Source organism: Carettochelys insculpta, chromosome 9, assembly GCF_033958435.1.
Source record: "Carettochelys insculpta isolate YL-2023 chromosome 9, ASM3395843v1, whole genome shotgun sequence".
NCBI lineage: Eukaryota > Metazoa > Chordata > Testudines > Carettochelyidae > Carettochelys > Carettochelys insculpta.
In genome coordinates this window covers 34,386,808-34,406,676 of record NC_134145.1, presented here as the reverse complement: position 1 = coordinate 34,406,676, position 19,869 = coordinate 34,386,808, and the positions used below count along the sequence as shown (strand labels likewise).

Here is a 19,869-nt window from a genome sequence, read left to right as displayed (position 1 = left end):
ACAGTCTTTTTCTCTCTTGCCCTAGCTGAGGCTCCCATACCTTTCTTGTCTTTCCTCGTATTTTTTTCCTATTCTCTCACTGTTTTGCCAATGCACCCAGGGGCCCCAGCCACCATCTCTTGCTATAAGTTAGCGCTCATATAGCTCTTGCTGTAATTTGTTATTTCTACCTGCAAATGTCTGTGCTTGGAGCTAGGATCTGCTTGGGAGTGGATTATTTTGTCCACTGGTGGTTAGTGGGATGGATTTCAGTACCATTAAAATCTTTTTTTTTAAGACTAGATGTTCTTACTCAAAATGCAAAGAAAAATAAACTCCCTGGGCCAAATCAGTTGAAGTTAAAAGGGTTAACACACACTTCTACCAGGCAGCAATACTCAGACTGAAGCTGGTGAACTATAGTTGTTCTTTAAATGGTTTCCTGCAGCTCTTTGCTGCACATGGCATTAAAATACCATGATTTAATTATTAACCAGTCAGGATGCCTCGACTATGCTATTAATCAACTGTAGTTGATAAAATAATAGATGGTCAGTCATTTTGCTAAAAGAATGATATAGCTATATGAAATTAAATGTTCCCCTATCATACCGTTTAAATTAAAATATATTACTGTAGTACATGGAACAAGTAACTTAAACTACTGTGACTCTTTTGGACAATGTTGATCACTTATTTGACTCCTGAGTTCCTGAGGGCTAAGTAACGCTGAATCAGGACTTAGTTTAGTGCACTTGTTTAAAAGGTGTGGCCCTGTATTGTGATATTCAGTTCAAAAAGTAAAGAAAGATGTATAATCAGCAAACAGCAGTTGCTTAATTTTGATTTTTAAGCTATTCATCCAACACTAGCAGAAGTCTGACAGAAGAGTTATGGCCCCCAGCAGCAAAACCCTCTGGCTGTGGCTGTTGTACATTCCCCACCATATTTGTAGAATATAGGGCAAAAGTTATGTGCATTTTTTTCCAGTATCAGATCAGATCACTGCTCCATCCAATCCAGTACCTTGCCTCTGGCAGCACCAACTATCTGATGCTTTATCAGGAGGAGAATTGGCAACCAGCCAATTGTGCAGTAAGGAGAGGAGAGCCTTCCTGTGCTGTTTGTTTACATTTTGAAAGATTAGTTTTGATGAGCGCTAACCAGGTTAGGAGCACTACACTGTCTTCTGCTAAAATTAAGCTGTCCTCTTTTAAATTACACTGGCCATGACTATAACTTTAAAATATTAGAGAGATAATGAAAGGGGTAGACTTCGGATTGAAATGAAAAATTTGAAATAGCACAAATATTTTTTAAAAGAAACAGCCACCAGAGAGCAATTCAGTATCATTCTGTCCAGTAAAGCAAAGGGCTCTTCACAGCCTGCTGCAACATTATTAGGAAAATAGTAATAAAGTCCTAAGATTGCTGAAATGTACACTAAGATAAAAGAAAGAAAAATAATAACAGCAAATTTGTTCTTCCATAAAATGATAGCCAGTTATGTCTGATGGATCTGTAGGTGGCTAATGAAGCTGATCCAAGATCCACAGATTTGCTCACAGTTGGGGCAGATGTTTCTCAGCTAACGGGGCTGATTCACAAAGGATAGCCATGCACTAACTGCTCTTAGCTACCAGCCTCGGTTCATTAGCTCAAGTGGATCAGCCTCCTTAGCTACCTACCGATTCCCCAGGGAGACCTGGCTGTCATTTTTGTAGAAGACAGTCATCTTCATGATCCAAGCCATTGCCAACAAGTCACAAAGGAGACACATATCAGAGAGCTAGCCGTGTTAGTCTGTCGCTTCGAGAACAAGAAGAAGTCTTGTGGCACCTTATAGACTAACAGATATTTTCGGTCTTTGCCCGTGAAAACTTATGCTCCAAAATATCTGTTAGTCTGTAAGATGCCACAAGACTTCTTGTTGTTCTCAAAGGAGACACAGATACACTTGGGCTGAATGTGGCAATTCAGAGGTGGTGCTGGGGAAGGGAGGCACTGGCCTCCTGTACCTCCCCATGCTTTTTGGCTGCAGCCTCAAACCCCGACAGGCTGGGTGACCTGGAGGCGGCACTTCCTCCCTGAGCTCCACCGCAGGGGCTGGTCAGAGCCACGTGGTGTCATCGCTAAGCCATAGGGCAGCATGCCCCACAGTTTGAAAAGGCCTCAGCACACACACACACACACTCACTCTATGAAGACCTATGTGTTGCCTCTGGCAGGTGTGTTGCTCTGTTGTGAACAGACTAGTGCTGGAAGTGAAACAGCAGCTGCAGTGATCACAGCTTAAAATAAGTAAGCCAGCAAAGTGGGAATGGAGACAGAGGCAGCTGCAAGGGACGCTGCAGATGTGGAGGGAGGCGACCTGACAGTCTGGTGCACGGTGCAAAGGGAGGAATTCCTTCCCTCGGAGGAGGCCACAGCTGAAGTAAACGGGACCTGCCGAGGCCCCTTCCAGTTCTATGTGATGTGGACTGGATGGAGCTGTCCGCATGCAGCGCATGGGGGATATAAAGGATGGGGAGGAAGGGGCAGAAGGACCTCTGTTGTGTGGCTTTCCGCGGTGTAAACAAGCCCTTGTTGATTTAGGGAGGGAAAGAGCCGTTTGCTTATTGCACCTCACCCCCGCTGTTTTAACGGGTCGCAGCCATTTAGTGGCAGGTGGGCTTTTGCGGCGGTGACCCTGCAGAGGAGTTGCTCCCGTGTCTGGACATGAGCAAAAAACAGCTGCTTGATTTAATTCAATTATCTGGGAGGGAAGTGGGAGAGGCCCCGGGATCGCCCGCCAGAGGGTGTCTCAGGAAGCGATGCAGCGCCAGCTGGGCGGCAGCTATCTTGCAGGCAAAGCCGCACTCCTCGCAGCGATGGGAAAGGGCGGCGGGAGGTCACCGCGCGTAACCAGCATGTAGCTAGGGGCTCCGGCGAGCTTCAGCCTGACTAGCCTCCGGGGGGCGTGGCTGGGCGGTAGTAAATCCCCGCCTGGGGGCCCGGCAGAGCGGTGTCTGCAGCTGTTGCGCGCTCCGGCGCAGCTTCTGTTCCGGTCAGAGCCCGGCTGGTTGAGCCGGGAGACCGGCCTGAGAGCCGCCGGTGGCTTGTCTGCCTCCTCCCGCCGACCTGGCTGCGCCATGAAGGCTGAGCGGGGCTGATGTGGAAGCGCGTGAGTGCCGGTCCCGCACGTGAGTGGCTCGTTACTTGGCTAACTTTACCCCGCGCAAAGGGGCCAGGGGCCTTTGAAGGTTTTGTGTCGGTGTGTTTCGCTGTGCGTTGTTTTTTTCCTCTTCCCGTCCCGCTCCTGATGGCGCTTTTCGGAGGCTTTAATGCGGAGATTTTTGCTCTGTTTAATGAACGGTAATTGAGTGCGTGAAAACCGCCCCTGTGGTAATAGGGATGCACAGGAATTTGCCCGTAAAGATCCCAGCGAACTGAGGTGGCGTTTGGGCTGGAATATACGGATGAAAAGCGAGCGCGGTTCAAAATATGCTGGACTCTGGGTGCGGGGCGGGACGGGGAGTTAAACCAGATCTATTTGTCCTCCGAGTTTGGTGCGGTGTCCTTGTTTGCAATACGTTGCTGATTGCTTTGTCGAAGAGCCGCGGCTGCTTTGGAAATTAACGGTATGGGACTCAGCTGGAGGCAGGACTGGTGGAGGAGACAAAGTTTGCGGCTATTCTCTCCGCAGACTAGTGATGAGAGCGAAGTTGCCTGCCCTGGGACTGTGCTAACAACACTGGGCCTTTTCTTTGCGGGATGACCAATGAGTAACTGGTTGTATTTACCTTCGGGGCGGAGGGGAGTGGGGGGAGAAAGGCGAAGCCTCAGAGTGACTCACCCTAAACTCTTCGGTGTAGTCACAGAGAGGTAGCCTTGTTAGTCTGTATCTTGGCAGAACAAACCAGCGGTCCTGTGGCACTTTAAACACTAACAAAATAACTTATTAGGTTTTGAGCTTTCATGGGACAGATCAGCTTCTTCAGATCTGGAAAACTCTGGGTGGTTCTGTTCCATAGAAGCTCATCACCTAACGAATTATGCTTTTAGTCTTCTCAGCACTGCCTTTTTTTTTTTTCCTAAGCTCTTTGGTAGCTGTGAACTGAATCTGGCCTTGATTTTTAGGCATTTAGTGGCAAAGAGATTTGGGAGTTTCCATCCTATGGGGATGGGCTCTGTGGGAACTGCATCCATACAAAGTCAAAGACAGGCAAACAATGGGTATTATTTTAAAAGTCAAAAGCAGCAGGGATGTTCAGGGTCTTGCTCCACACAACAGCCTGAGAGACAATGATGCACTGTCAGGTCACAAATAAGATTTATTGATTACATACTTTTGTAAGGTTACCATATATATATATATATATATATTAAAAAAAAAAAAAAACCCGAGAGAGAATCTGGCACTTTAAAGGCTAACATGGCTCTCTCTCTGTTACTGAAAGAGAGTATATCTGTATCAGTATCTGCTAAAAAAAATGAGAGGTCCTGTGGCACCTTATAGACAAACAGATTTATTGGAGCATAAGCTTTCATGGGCAAAGACCTATTTGCATCGTGCATCTGATGAAGCGGGTTTGCCCACGAAAGCTTATGTTCCAACAAGCTTGTCTACAAGGTGCCACAGGACTTCTGCTTGTTTTTGTGGATACAGACTAAGATAGCAACCCGTCTGATAGAAGTATCTACCAACTCACCTTGTATTAATGTGTTTATAGTATACCTAGTACATTAATACAACATGAGTTCAGACATACTGATACAGATACACTTCCTCTCAGGAGTGTCCTCTTTTTTGGAAAGGTCAGATATGGCAACCCTAGCTTTTGGCTTGCTTGAGAAGGAGTACATACAATGATGCTTCTTCCCACCCTGATCAACTTACTGTTTTACACATAAACCCATTAGCAGGCAGTGGAAGATCGAAGAGTTGTATGCTTGCTTGGAACTACTGTAGCTTGTATGGATGTGCCTGGTAGCAGAGAAATCGGGGGTTTGGAAGAGCATGAAAACAAGAACTAGTTTCCCCAGGAGCAAAAGACAGGAGGTCTTGTTGGTCAGTTTGTCTCTCTCTGAACACAGTACTGGCCTTGGAACTAGGACAGCTGCTGGCCCCCTCCTGCCCCTCCCTCCAGAAGTGGCTTCCATCACGAGCAAGGTTTATAGTTCAGTTTGATGACTGCACCTGCACTATACTAACTGTTCCAGCACCCCTGGGAAACAGTGATTTACATTTAAACAGCTGGCTGAAAAATACTGACTCAACCACTATTTTATCTTCAGGACTACAGAGATGAAAGATCCAGAATTTGAACTAGTTACCCATTTTCGTTTTTTTTTTTACTGAGTCCTAGTCAATAATAGGAATACTTATTGCTTAGCTTTTTATATAACTTTCTTAATTCATAATCTCAAGGCAATTTATAGTTGCAGAAACTGAGGAAGATGTGAAGTGAGATGTTCAAAAACAAGATGTCCTGGAAGAGCTGTGACTAAAACCTAGGTCTCCTGATTTAAACAAATAGAAATCTGTCTGTGGGAATGTTCTTGATTAAGGACTAAAAAAAACAAAACAAAACAAAAACTAAAGGCTTGACTTCATTGGGATTTGAGGGCATCCAGCAGCTTTTGGGAGGAGTTCAGATTTTCAGAACCTTGCAGAATGAACTTCTAAGTAATGACAACAGCAGGAGCTGGCTGAAAATGTTTTTTTTAAAAATGTTAATCATAGTAACATTTGTGATGATGTTGTAGAGGTTTGGTTCTTGACAAAATGCGTCTTTAGTTATAATTTCTGATTAAAACCTGTCTTGACCATGTTACAATTTAAATTACTAACAATCCCCAAAAAACTTAAATTTGAAGTATTAGTAATATGTATATGTATTTTAAATGAGTCAGTTTAGTTTGGGGCCACTTATTGTAAATCTAATGAGATCATGTGATTAAAAAAGACTGATCTAAAATGTTACTGACAAACAATGGCGGATTTGTTCAGTTAAACTTTTCTCAAAAGCAAATTTAAAAATTAGCGTGAAACACAAGCTGTCTGGAGTTTCATCTTAGTTTGAAACTGATATTGAATAATCAAGTCATTCTTGTTTATATGCTTTTATTCTGAATAACAGAATGATGGTTATAGTACCTGTTCAAATAGGTTGTGAGTTTATCGTATTATAGGATTAACATCATTATTATAAGATAAGTAATAATCAGGTTTTTTAATTAAGTACATTTGACAGCTTTTTGTGAGTGTTTCAAAGCTCTGGTCTGTCTGGTCATGTGTTTGATGCTTGGCAGACTCAGGCTTGTTACTGATAGAAGTTTAGATCCTTTGAACTCCTGCAACTGCGCTCCCCTACGCACCTCCTTTATCGTAACAGGCTTGTGGATTCCCTGAACCTTTGTATTCTTTTCAAAGTCTTCAGGTCAGCTTACCATGGAGTTAAAGTACTAATTAAGTTTATAATTGTATCAAAGGCCATTAGTATGCAGGAATTTTTAAATCACAGGTAACTTTATGGAAACATTCCTTGGTGCAGTAATACCTGTTTGATTTTTAACTATATATTCTTGATTACTTTACACTAATGCAGAAACATTTTTGTGTTCCCTGTTGACAGTCAACATGACATCTTTTATTTTTTAGAAAGAGTACAGGTCAAATAGCTTTCGGTTATTACATCTACATAAACCACCTGCCAACCTCTGATCTTTCAGTCATGTTTTCCAATTTTTTTTCTAAATGTGTAGTTCTCCCTTCTTGCTGTGCAAATCACCAAAAGCAACAACAGGGAAAGGCAAAGGCCTTGGTCTGGCCATCAACTCTGCATGGGTCTATCGCTTGGATCCTGAACGTTGCTAGTGCCAGTTCAGTTTCAGGATTGGGCCTTGTCCATATATTGCAAACTACACACAAAGTGCTTGCTAGTACGCAGTGTAAATAATCTGACAGATACATATTTTTAGTAAACTATTTCAGTTTTGATAGTCTTAGGAAGTACTTGTAAGTAAAACTGTTTTCAAAGAGGGGTGTGCTTTAAAGTGTCCCAGAAAAGTTCACTTACTTGAATTGGATGCAGGTATTGCTAAGCATCATCTCTCTTAACCTATTACAGAAGGTGCAGTGATGGACAGGGCTGAGATGGGGGTGGGGGGATGAGGGGGAAGGAGGTTAGTGATAATTAGTGACTGTTCTAAGAAAGACATACATCCAGGGAGCCTGGTACAAACTCTCTACTGAAGTCTTTCCATATGATGGCTTTGGAGTAGAACTAGAGAGTGATGTGAATCAGTTTGCTTAACTATCTAATCCAGAGCACTTACTTTGTGAAGTGAGTCAGAGAAACTTCAGACCTCCCTCCTTCAGAAAATCGGATTGAAGTATAATGTCATTTTTGTTCCTGAATCCGCATCAGGATAGCTAGTTGAAAAATACTCCCATCTGAGGTATTTTGAATGCGTCCGTTGGGTTGAATAATGGTGGGGCAATAGAATCTTTCCATGCTGGAATGCAGTATTGCTTGGTTTTGCCCAGCAGACAGATGCCTTCGCCCCTTTTCTGATCACACTGCAGAATTTCCCAAAGCGAGAACGTCGAAGAATGTATATGGTCATTTAAAGACCTTGTGGTATGTGCTTCCTCTGTTTACAGCATAATGAAAAGGTCCCTTCAAAATCCATGCCTGGAATCTGGGAAACATCTTGTCCATTAGCAGAGATTAGGACCAGGAGTCTTTTTTGTTTCTTCTGTAGCTGACGTAGCTCTTGATCAACTGTGAAGCCAATTAGCCAATCTTTTTAGTCTGGTTGTGGTGTGAGGGGGCAGTAAGGGGGACAGAGATATTATACCACAGATTAAAATATAAAACTTTTACCCTAGATTCATCATAGGGGACTGAATCAATTTTTCTTCTGTCCTAAATTAAAAGCCTGGGAAAAGATATAGCTTGCTTCTCTCTCCTTTTTTTTTTTTTTTTTTTAAAAAGGAGTGGGGGGCAGTCCAGTAGCACTTTAAAGACTAACAAAATAATTTATTGGATGATGAGCTTTCCTGGGACAGACCAAGTGGGCCCGTCCCAGGAAAGCTCATCACCTGACAAATTATTTTGTTAGTTTTTAAAGTGCTGCTGGACTGCTTTTTTGTTTTGATAGTATATAGACTAGCACAGCTTTCTCTCTGGTTCTGGTATGGCTATGGTCTGAAGAAGTGGGTCTGTCCCACAAAAGCTCACCTAATAAATTATTTTGTTAGTCTCTAAAGTTCTACTTTGACTGCTTTTTTGGCTTTCTCTCTAGCGTGAGTGCAGATTAGCACGCTCGGTGTTCACAACTGGATTGCAGTCCTAGTTCAGAAACCCTCCAGTATATTGACCCAGCTGCTGACTGAACCTGTTCTGGCAGGCAGAGAGTGTGCCTGAATAATGAGGGTAGTTTTCTAGAACTGCAACTACAGTAATTTCAAGCATTCCTGCTTCAGTCATACACTGAAACATTCCAGGATCTCCAGCTGAAAAGGGGCTCATTCCTTGGAGCTTTGACATTCAGCCAAAGGAAAATCTGGCAGATAATGTGGCAATTTGCATGACTGAGCTGACCGGTTTAATTACGTTGCTGAATCTTGACTTGCTTTCAGTAGTCCATCAAGGAGCAGCAAGTCCTTCCTCTGACCCTAGGTGAGGATGCTAGTAGGCATGACCACTGACTGACTGAGTGGACCTGTTTTGAGGGGTAAAACTATTGTAATGTAATTAGCATTTTTATCTATTGAAATATCAGTATGGTGTATAAAATAGTAGCAGCTGTACCTGGCGTTACTCGGGTATTTAACTGAAGTAATTTAAAAAAAAAAAAAAAAAAGACAGTATCTTTCAAAAATGAATGCCGGGGTGAGGGCTTGGGGGTGGGGGGCTGAAGGCATGGGGGGCTCAGTGCAGCAAGTGGGGTGCAGAAGTCAAGGTGGGTGGGGGTGCAGAAATCGGACAGGGGCTCAGGACAGGGAACTAGGGCCACCCATGGTGATGAAGGTGGTGTTGTTCTGGTGGCAGTTCCTCCCAGGGGGCCATGGCAGCACTCCCTGGCCAGCAGCTCCACCTGGGAGGGAGGGATCTGGGGGTATGTCCTTGTTGGATAGCAGCTGGGGTTCTGCGGGCTGGCCCTGGCCTGCAGCCTTTGCAGTGGGCAGCACTCTGGGGGCAGCCTCCATCCTGCTGCTGGTGCCCCCAGGCCTGCAGCCTCTCTAGGGGAACTTTGCATGGGGTAGTGGCTTCCCTGTCTTCTAGCCTGTTTGGGGGTGGGACAGAGCTCCTCTGCAGGCTGACTCTGGCCTCCAGCAACCCCATTCCCTGGCCCTGTGCTGTTCCAGGGCCTCCGTCCTGCAGCCTATTTGGTGGGGCACTCTAGGGCTGGCCAGATTCCACAGACCAGCCCCAGGACCAAGCTCCGGGGGTTGCCACTCCCTTCTTTGGATCCCCTCCCTCCACTGCCTGTACTCTGTTAAAGTGGGGGTGAGGCTCTGGGGGCTGGCCCCAGCTTCCAGACGGGGGTGCCTCCTGTAGCCTACAGGCTGATTGGGTGGAAAACCGGGCTCCAGGGCCAGCCCCCATCGGACAGCCCCTCTGCAGGCTACCGGGGGAAGGGTCAGGATCCAGGGGGCTACGCCTTCTGCAGCTGCCCCTCTGCCAACTACCAGCTGATGTTGGCAGGGTCCTTTTGAACAGGACTCCCGTGTAGATGAGCCGTGGGCGAGTGAACCGCAGCGCTTTGAAAGTGCCGTGGCCAGCGGCAGACTATGAGGTGCTGAATATTCCTTTCAGCGCCTCATTAGTATTCTTCGATTTGGCCACTAGCACAGCTGTTTCAAAGTTTTTTGTAAGTGTAGATGTAGCCTATTAGGCATTTTCTGTTTTGGACCTACCCATGAACCAATTATGTTGGCGCACACAGTCAAAAACACAAGGGAGTCTGTACAATACCTCACATCTTGAATGAGCAAGCAGTATTTTTGATGCTGTCAAGTAAAATGACTTCCTCCCAAGACCCATCCTGAATAAGATGTACACAGTAGGAGGGTCTGAGAGTTTGGTCTCATCAAGGGCCCATATTAGAACCTGTCAGACTCTTGAAAAGCTTTTTGTTGTTTTTGGTTTTTTTTTTCCACTTGATGGCATCTGCAAAAGCACTACCTAAACACCACACAGCACGCAAGAGCAATTCTACAGCACCTCAGCACATGGAATTTTTCACTTTCACATTGTAAGTGATGTCATCAAGGTCCTACCATAAATACTTTGCTCTAATTACAGATAGTAAAAGAAAAAGGTAGGCGTGAGTGTCTCTCATGTCACCGACATATTTACGTAGCCCATGGCTAGATTCTTAGCTATATCTGAGACCTTTATCACATGGTGCAGCTGAATTGGAGGGGAGAGGGTAAAGGTAGTTTTAAGTGCTGAGCCCTGACATGACTGAGATCACCTTGGATTGCTCTAAACGTTACGCATGGCAGTGATAACCCTCAAACTGGAAAGGACGTGTCTGTCAGAGTGCTGTTGCAATCCAGTGTCCTGCTATTGGGGCTGAAGTGGGTGGAGTGGGGTGCAGAACCATCACTGTAGCACCTGTGGATTCTCCTAATCCAGAGGCATCCCTCAGTAGTTACTTAATGCTACTTCATATTTGTGGGGTGGTAGAAAGAGCCTTTTCAGCACACCACAATCGACCCAATGTGCTTGTATTAAGTGTTTGTTCATGTTGGTAGACTTCTTTTGCAGGCATGTCTCTGTTGTAGGCCAGGGTATAACTGACAAAATTCACCTCTAGCTTTAGGCTATGGCCATGCTAATGGCCAAATTGAAGAATACTAATGAGGTGCTGAACTGAATATTCAGTGCCTCATTAGCATTCACATGCTGCCGGCTGCAGCGCTTCGAAAGTGCTGCTTTTGAACGTATGTGGCTCAGCATGGCTACACGGACCCCACACACTTCAAAATCCTCTTATTCCCCTTAGCCTGTTTGGTGGGACACTCCAGGGCTGGCCAGATTCCACAGACCAGCCCCAGGACCAAGCTCTGGGGGGTTGTCGCTGCCCTCTGCAGACCCCCTCCCCTACCTCCTATACTGCGTAGAAGTGGGGGTGAGGCTCTGGGGGCTGGCAGCAGCTTCCGGAGGGAGGTGTCCCCTGTAGCCTGCAGGCTGATTGGATAGAAAACCAGGCTCCGGGGGGAATAAGGGGATTTCAAAACGTGTGGGGTGGACCCCTGTGTAGCTGTGCCGAGCTGTGCGTGTTTGAAAGCGGTGTTTTCGAATGCTAATAAGGTGCTGAATACTCAATTCTGCCCCTCATTAGTAGTCTTTAATTTGACCATTAGCATGGCCATGTTGAAGTTTTGGCCAAGTGTTGCCACAGCCGAAGTGTGCAACTCCGCTAATTTTCAATGAAGTTGCGTTCCACTTATATCCGCAGTAAATTTGATTAAATGGGACAGTGTATTCTACCCCCCACAACCAAAAAAAAACAAAAACCATTAATCTTTTCTCTGTCTTTTGGATAAAATCTTTTGGTTTACAAGCTATTTGCCACAGTTCTGTCGAGTATGCTTAACCAGGGTTGTAGTGCCTATTACTGACTTCAGATCTGCAATCTTTCAAACTGAGCCTGGGTTTTTATGCTGTTGGAGTTACTCCCCTGACAGTTTAGTTTCAGTTAATGATTCCAGCTTGATGTTTGACCTTTTAAAATGGAATGGTTTCTGAGAACTCAAGCTCAAACAAAAAGTAAGAAGATCAATCATGTAGGTAATAGCGCATTATGGCCCGTATGCAGTTAAGTAGAGTTCAGTGGGTGTAGTCAAGGGGTGAGCAACTCCCAGCAAGCATGCCAAGAGCACGCAAGCAAACTTTCATCGGCACGTGAGGCAGGAGCTCAGCCCTGCCCCTCCTCCCCTGTGCAGCTGAGAGCTTGCTCAAAGCCATGCTGCCTGTGGATTAACAAAAGACCAGGTAATGCTTCCAATCACCACCTAAATAAACAAGCAGAGTTTTACTGTTTATTAACGAAGCTGTTGTACGTAGGACTATTAGTGACTTTCGAAAGAATCACTGGCACTCAGACCATATATAAACGTCAAAAGTTAAAGTAAGGTTGGTGACCCCTAGTGTAGTCACATGCGTAAAGGTTAAGAATAAGTATAATAATCTGCAGGGTTGGGATCAATGAGATTAGTTTATAATTAGTATATATTTTGAGACTCTATAAATTGTCTGCCTTCTAATATAAAAGTGAATTTCATAGAGACAATAGCTAACAATGTTTTTTAATTTCATTAAAATGGCAGCACTTGGGATTGATGCATTTTTGTGGACAATTTTTGTTTTTCAGAGCTGAGAATGATAGCTGCTGGAAAACTTGCAGGCAACATGCAGTTGAACCATCAGTTCTCACTGGCTTCTTCTGTGGATCTTTTGAGCAGCAAACCACCTCTGGCTGAGCATCATTTAGACTGCTATCAAGATGTTTCTGTTCATGGCACTCTCCCAAGGAAGAAAAAAGGGACCACGCCTATTAGATCTTGTGACATGTTTACACATGTGGGAACCCTGCCGTTCTCCAAAACACACAGGTGGCACTCACCTTTGATTCAAGATGTCATAGATGAGTATCCCCAGCAAGACAGGAAGAGTGAGAAACTCCGCTTCAGGTGCCTTCTTAAATTTAACCCAGATATTTGTTTTGTAAGATCTTGACAGAATGGGGTATAGCCTTGACACTCAGAATGTAGAAGGTGGAAGCCGAGAGACCTTAAAATTACCATGCCTCTATCGGCTTCTGCATAAAAACTTCCAAAGATCGTAGATTCCCTGATCTTGTGTGGTGGGTGCTACCACCCGAGTGAGAAAAGCTCCACTTCAGAACCCATGGAGACACTCTTAGGATGTATTTCTGTGGGATAACTCTAAGCTCTTAACCATCCCTTAGGAGAGAGCTTGAAAACCAAGAGGGGGGTAAAAATTGCAATCTCTGATAGCTGACCTTTCAGTCTCGGGCATGCATACCCACAGCCCCTTCTCTAGGACAGAAGAATCAAATCATTGCCTTAAAGGTAATTTATTAACAAAACAAAAAAGAGATACGTGTGGTAAAGTTATTTGGTTGTCAGATGTTACAGAGCAACTAAAGAACAGGGGATTACTACCCTGTGATTCAGTTTAAAAGTTACAGTGTACAGAAGGGTACATCAGCCAGCCTGAGAAGTACCACACTAAAGTCAAAATAAATAGTAACCCGATCACGTCTGATAAAATATTTCCTTTCTAGTTACATATTTGTATTCCCAGATTTCTTTTGAGACCTGGATATTTACTGAAATCCTCCGGGCCTGATTCAGACTTGATCTTCCCTCTTTCCTCTGGCGACACCAAAGATTCTCTCAGTAGGTAACTGCTTCAATTCAAAAATCCCCCTTTCTCTTCCAGTTGGATCACCTGGAAGCTGACCAACACAGCGCTCACTCTCTCTGGGATTAACCCTTTCCAGGCATTCGTTCATGACAGATCTGTACTGTATTGTTGTAGTACTCCTGTCCTCTACTTATAAGGCTGCACTGGCATGGCTGAGTCAACATGGGCATGATCATGAGCTGGTGCTCAGCTTGAGTCAGCCCTTAATGAGCTGGCCACATGTTACAAGCCAGGTTTTGGGTCAGCCTTTTTGTAATTATTATGCAAAAATGAAATGTCATGTGTTTTGCTAATTCTAGAGGACTTTTGCATCTTATCACGTAGATTAAATGAAAGTCTATGTGGTGGTTCGATTTTAAGTTTGTCTATTCTAAATTTCAATACTTTTTGTTGATTTCGTTCCTGTCAGTTTGGAAACCTTCCTGTGTGTGTGTGGTGGAAGGCAGGTCTAATAAGCTTTCCTAGTAAAGATGGAAATATTCTGGCCAAAATTTTCAAAGGTTGATGCCTAAACTTTTACATCTAAATAAGGGCTAGATCCAATTCCCACTGAAGTATTTGGGAGTATTAATGGAAGCCTCAGTTAATTACAGTAATGAGGGAAGTATAAGAACCTGTATCAAATAGTCATTCCGTTGACTTAGTAAGCCCTGGATCACTCCCTAAATGTCCTGATTTTTTTTCCAGAGATGCTGATTCCCCAGTGGCTCTGGTTATGCTCCTGTTAACATAATGTGAAATATCTACTTGTTGCATTCAGAGGATGAGGGCTTAGTGAAACTGTCCATGGGCAGACTCAAATCTGGTACCTCTGGAGCTTAGTGCAGGAGCCTCTGTAGCAGAGATCAGCAACCCCGGGTACGCATGCCAAATCAAGTGACAGCCCGAGAAAAGAGATGGTTTGTATACCGTACCCCTAACCATACTAATTGGCACACTGTTGGGCCAGCAAAGGGTGCAAAATAACTGAGGTCATCTAGTTTTTGATTATTTTGATTCCCACTTACTGGGTCAATGACATTGGAAGCTAGTCTTCCGATGCTGGAGGTCATGTAACTTCACCTTTTATCACAGCAGGATGTCCTTCATAAATATATTGCATTTAAAAATAATGCAAACTAGTATGATCATTGCACATAAGAATGTTGCCTATTACTGGTCCCACCCACATTGTAAAACTGGTGGTGAAGGCAACTGTCAAAGACATTTGCATGGTGTGTTGATCTGGATCCTAAGCTGAGGAGGTGTCTGTTAGGAGTGCCCACACAGCAATTGCCAAACCCTTTATAAGCAAATATGATTTCAATGTAAGGGCTAAGATGTTTGCATTCTCAGCTGTTCCTTCACAGGAGAGGCACAGGAATTTCTGAAGATAATCCAGAAAGGCATAAGAGATAAGAACTTGATTTTTGCAAAGTGTCAGAAAGGAACACCAACTCTGAAGCCATCCTCTCACTGGTATTTCAGAACTATGTCATACACCACCTTCTTTATATTGCTTAGCATAAGGAGATAGAAAAAAAGAGCTCTTAAAAATAAATCTCACATCTTCTAGTCACTTAATATTGTCATTTTAAAAAATGGATGCTCAATTCCAGTTTCCGGTAATGTTACTTCTTGTTGCCAAGATGAATGCTGAAAATGCCATTTCAATGCACTCTGCCCCATTCTAACCAAATATATGGATACTTTTCCAAAACTGAATTTCTTCAGGCGCCATCAAATTTCTTGTCAGAGCTCTGTGAATAGCCACAGAGTTTGTGTACAGGGATTCATGCCAAAATTTTCTTTTGTTTCAGTCAGTGTTAGCAGCTTATTCCCTAAGTTTTGGTTTGTTTCAGACTGAACAAACTCCAGTGTGCTTGGCATTTAGGTAAAGTGATAGGAGACTTTTGTGTATTTTGTGATCAGTAGAAAAAAAATCAGCCTGAACTTAGTTTGAAACTGACAGATCCCATAATAAAATTATCATACAGGATTTCACATAGATTTGATTGGGTCAGGGGCCTGAAACTGGGACCAGCTCTGTATAGAAGCTTCTTTCCAGGAAGCCTAAAGGTAAGTCTGTACCGGGGGTACTCTATAGCTATATAAGTTGCTCTGATATACATCATTTGACATTTACACCACTGAAACTTTGAGAATCGTGATGTAAAAATTCTTTGTACTTGTGTAATTACCTCATTTAGAAAGCTGACCGGAGGGGGCAGCTGCTGCAAGGCCAGCTGCAGTGGGGCGGGCTGACTGGCCAGGGCCAGTTACCAGGAAAAAGAGAAGTTAGTTACCAGGTGTTCAATTTTTTTTTAAAAATCATACAATCTAATCAACAAATGTTTTAGACCCTCCTCCCCATCTTAAGTTCTTATGGGGAAAATTCCTCATTGTATGTTGTTTCACTTTACGTTCCAGTTATCCCCGATATATATCAAGGGTCCCCTGAAACAAACTCTAAACCAGGCCAGATTTAACATAGGGAAAAATAACTTGTAGGACCATGGTTCATTAATGCTCATGCACATTAATGTCTCTGTGAGTTATTTTCTATAGACAGAATTCCTACCAGATTTCCTTTACCGAGGATAGGTGTGTGGTATGGAGCTTAGCTTGGGTGGCATGAAAAAGAACTGCTTTCCCACCATCTGAAGAATATACCAGTTGTTTGAGTGGCCTGTAGTACTTTAACATATGAGGGGCTGGTAACGTATTTGCATGATGTTGTTTTCATGCTCTGGCCTGGGAATGCTGGCACTTAGTAGCGGCCAGTAGGAAAACTTATACATTAATTTGAACTAATTAAACCCCTCCACGGAACAAAAAATAATTGACAGGGAATATTGGAAATTATACGGGACACTCATGCTTTACTAGCTGGGCTCATTTCAGTATCCATTTCTTTTTCGTTTACAGTTGCGAAAGCAATTTTCAGTTCAAATTCTATTTCTTGGCCTTAATGACATTTTAAGATTAGGGTCAGTCTTGCAAATATATTGGACCATAGTACAGGTAATGGTTTGGATTCCCAACTTCTACATAAGGGCTCCATCTACACTAGCACACTACGTCAAAGTAGCCTGTTTCGAAGTGAGAACATCGAAACGGGCTACTTTGACATGTATCGTCGACACATCCTCTGGGGCTGGTGCTGTCAATGTTCAGTGTTGAAGTAGTGAGGGGGGACATTGAAAGGAGCCACACTGGAAGGAAATGCAGAGCGTCCATACACACAAGCACTCTCCACCGAAATAAGGGGCCAGCAAAGCCTGCGGACGGGGTCACAGGCTCGCCTAGCCCTTCTGGGGCAAGAGCAAGCTGCTCCCTTTAAGGGCCCCTTCCAGACACACTCGGCCTGCGCAGCACAAGGACCACAGAGCCGACAACTGGTTGCAGACCCTGTGCACACAGCATGGACCCCCAGCTGCAGCAGCCAGAAGCTCTGGGCTAAGGGTGCTGCACGTGGCGACCATAGAGCCCTGCAGGGGTTAGATAGAGTGTCTCTCAACCCCTCAGCTGGTGGCCGCTATGGAGGACCCCACTATTTCAATGTAGCGGGACGCAGATCATCTACGCATGCCCTACTTTGACGTTGAATATCGAAGTAGGGCGCAATTCCCATCTTTGGATAGGAATAGCGATTTCCCTGTCTCGCCGCCTAATGTCGATTTCAATGTAGAAATAGTGCACAGCATGTGTACACGTGATGCGTGCTACTTCGACGTTGTGCCACCTACTTCGAAGTAACTGGCTAATGTAGACGCATCCAAGATGTGCAAAATGCTTTGCTGTGTTGCAGTGTCTGAGGGATTCTGCTTCTGACCACCTTTCCCTTTAATTTTTATGGCATAACTATTTTAGCCTGTGCTGGCTAAACACAACTATGATATTTTTCACATGTAAAGGTCAGGTTTTCATTAGACTGTTTGTTGTTTTCTGAGAACATGAACTTGTAACTGCATAATCTGTAATCTTAACTTCTTTCATGTTTTTGATCCTTAAGAGAGAGACCCTTCACAGCCCTGTCTGTGTTTAAACTACTTCTATGTCAAGAGACACAACTGTTACACCTCAGTCTGACTCAGTTACAACCTCCTTCTGTTTTGCTGTATAGACCTTTAGTTGTTTTCCAGAATTACACGGCTGGAAGGGACCTCAGGAGGTCATCTAGTCCAGCCCCCTGCTTCAAGCAGGATCAACCCCCACAAAGTCATCCCAGCCAGGACCATGTCCAGCCACGACTTAAAAACCTCAAGGGATGGAGAATCCACCACCTCTCTAGGCAACGCATTCCAGTGCTTCACCACCCGCCTGGTGAAGTCATTTTTCCTGATATCTAACCTACACCTCTCCCTCTTCAACTTCAGACCATTACTCCTTGTTCTGCCATCTGACACCACTGAGCTTTAGATGTGGGTTGATTATTCTATCCAAGGCCCTGGCATGGTTCCAGGGACAGTTAAGCATGCAGATTCAGTCTGTGTTATAAGACTAGTTTGTGTTTTCATGGTAGTAGCAGTGGGCAGCCAGGTTGTCTCAGTATGGGTGAAATTGTGATGTAGACAGGGCCTTAAATTCATGGTAATATTAAACATAACCACTTACAATTGGCAATCTGCAAACTCGCCATTGGAAACTATAAATGTGGCCACCTTTCTGGTGCTGAACGTGGTATTGAAGATTTTTCTTGTCATACATCTGAATTTAGAATCAGAGAGCTGGAAGGGACCTCAAGAGGTCATCGAGTTCAGCCCCCTGCCCCAAACAGGGTCAACCCCAACTAACTCATCTCAGCCACAACTATGTCAAGTCGGGACTTAAAAACCTCTAGGGATGGAGATTCCACCACAGCTCTAGGCAACACATTCCAGTGCTTCACCACCCTCCTGGTGAAGTAGTTTTTCCTAATATCCAACCTACTCCTCTCCTTCTGTAACTTTAGGCCATTGCTCCTTGTTCTGCTATCTGTCACCACTAGAAATGGTTTCTCTCCATCCCTTTTAGAGCACCCTTCAGGAAGTTGAAGGCTGCTGTTAAATAACCCACGAGTCTTCTCTTCTGCTAACTAAATAAGCCCAAATCCCTCAGCCTCTCTTCATAGGTCATGTGCTCAAGCCTCTTCATCATTTTTGTTGCCCTCCACTGAATCTGTTCCAGCACTTCCACATCTTTTCTATACTGAGGGGCCCAAAACTGGACACAGTACTCCAGATGTGGCCTCACGTGATGAATAGAGGGGAGCAACAATCTCTCTAGATCTGCTCAAAATGCTCCTCCTAATGCACCCCAATATGCCATTGGCCTTCTTGGCTACAAGGGCACACTGTCTACTCGTATCCAGCCTTTCATCCACTATAATCCCTAGATCCTTTCCCCTTTACTGCTGCTTAGCCAGTCCATCTCCAGCCTATAACAGGGCTTGGGATTCTTTCATCCCAAGCACAGGACTTTACACTTCATTGTTGAACCACATCCAATTTCTTTTGGCCCAGTCCTTCAATTTATTCAGGTCACTCTATCCTATCTCTACCCTCCAGTGTATCTACCTCTCCTGCAGATTGGTGTCCTCCACAAACTGCTGAGGGTGCAATCCACTCCCTCATCCAGGTCATTAACAAAGATGTTGAACAACGCTGGCCTCAGAACTGAGCCTTGGGGCACTCTGCTTGAAATCAACCATCATCCAGATATTGAGCCATTGACTACTACCCATTGGGCCTGACCATCAAGCCAGCTTTCTATGCATCTTATAGTCCATGTAGCCAATCCATACTTCCTTAACTTGTGGGCAAGAATGTTGTTGGAGACTGTATCAAAAGCTTTACTGAAGTCAAGGCATATCACATCCACTGACATCCCTGTCCATAGAGCCAGTTACCTCATCATAGAAGCTAATCAGATTGGTCAGGCAGGATTTCCCTTGGTGAATCCATGTTGACTACTTTTGATCACTTCCCCTCTTCCAAGTGCTCCAAAATGGATTCCTTGAGGATCCCTTCCATTATTTTCCCAGGTACTGAGGTAAGGCTGAGTGGTCTACAGTTCCCTGGATTGTCCGCCTTTCCTTTTCTAAAGGTAGGCACTACGTTTGCCTTTTTCCAGTCATCCAGGATTTCTCCTGATCTCCAATAGTCTTCAAAGATAATGGCCAAAGGCTTGGCAGTGATGTCCGCCAATTCCCTCAGCACCCTTGGGTGCATTAAATCCAGACCCATGGATTTGTGTACGTCTAGTTTTTCAAAGTAGCGCTTAACTCATTCCTTCCCCACTGAGGCCTGCCCTCCACCTTCCCATATTGTATTGTCTAGCACCATATTGTGAGAGCTGTCCTTGTCTGTGAAGACTGAGGCAAGAAAAGCATTTAGTACTTCAGCTTTTCTTACATCATCTGTCACCAGGTTACCTCTCTCATCCAGTAACTGCCCCACACCTTCCCTGATAACCC

General features: G+C 44.4%; 1 protein-coding gene across 5 annotated transcripts in view; it reads left to right on the top strand.

The window, feature by feature from the left end:
• The first annotated feature begins 2,936 nt into the window (after nt 1-2,936).
• The window catches only part of BCAR3 (BCAR3 adaptor protein, NSP family member), an 88,736-nt gene continuing 71,803 nt past the window's right edge, over nt 2,937-19,869 (top strand). For 3 of the 5 annotated variants that reach the window (XM_075002966.1, XM_075002965.1, XM_075002963.1), the window contains exons 1-2: nt 2,937-3,161; nt 12,355-12,673. In XM_075002966.1, coding sequence (XP_074859067.1) covers nt 3,131-3,161; nt 12,355-12,673 — 350 coding nt within the window. In that variant the 5' untranslated portion in view covers nt 2,937-3,130. The remainder of the gene's footprint in view (nt 3,162-12,354; nt 12,674-19,869) is intronic. The other 2 variants (XM_075002964.1, XM_075002968.1) reach the window with 2 other exon arrangements.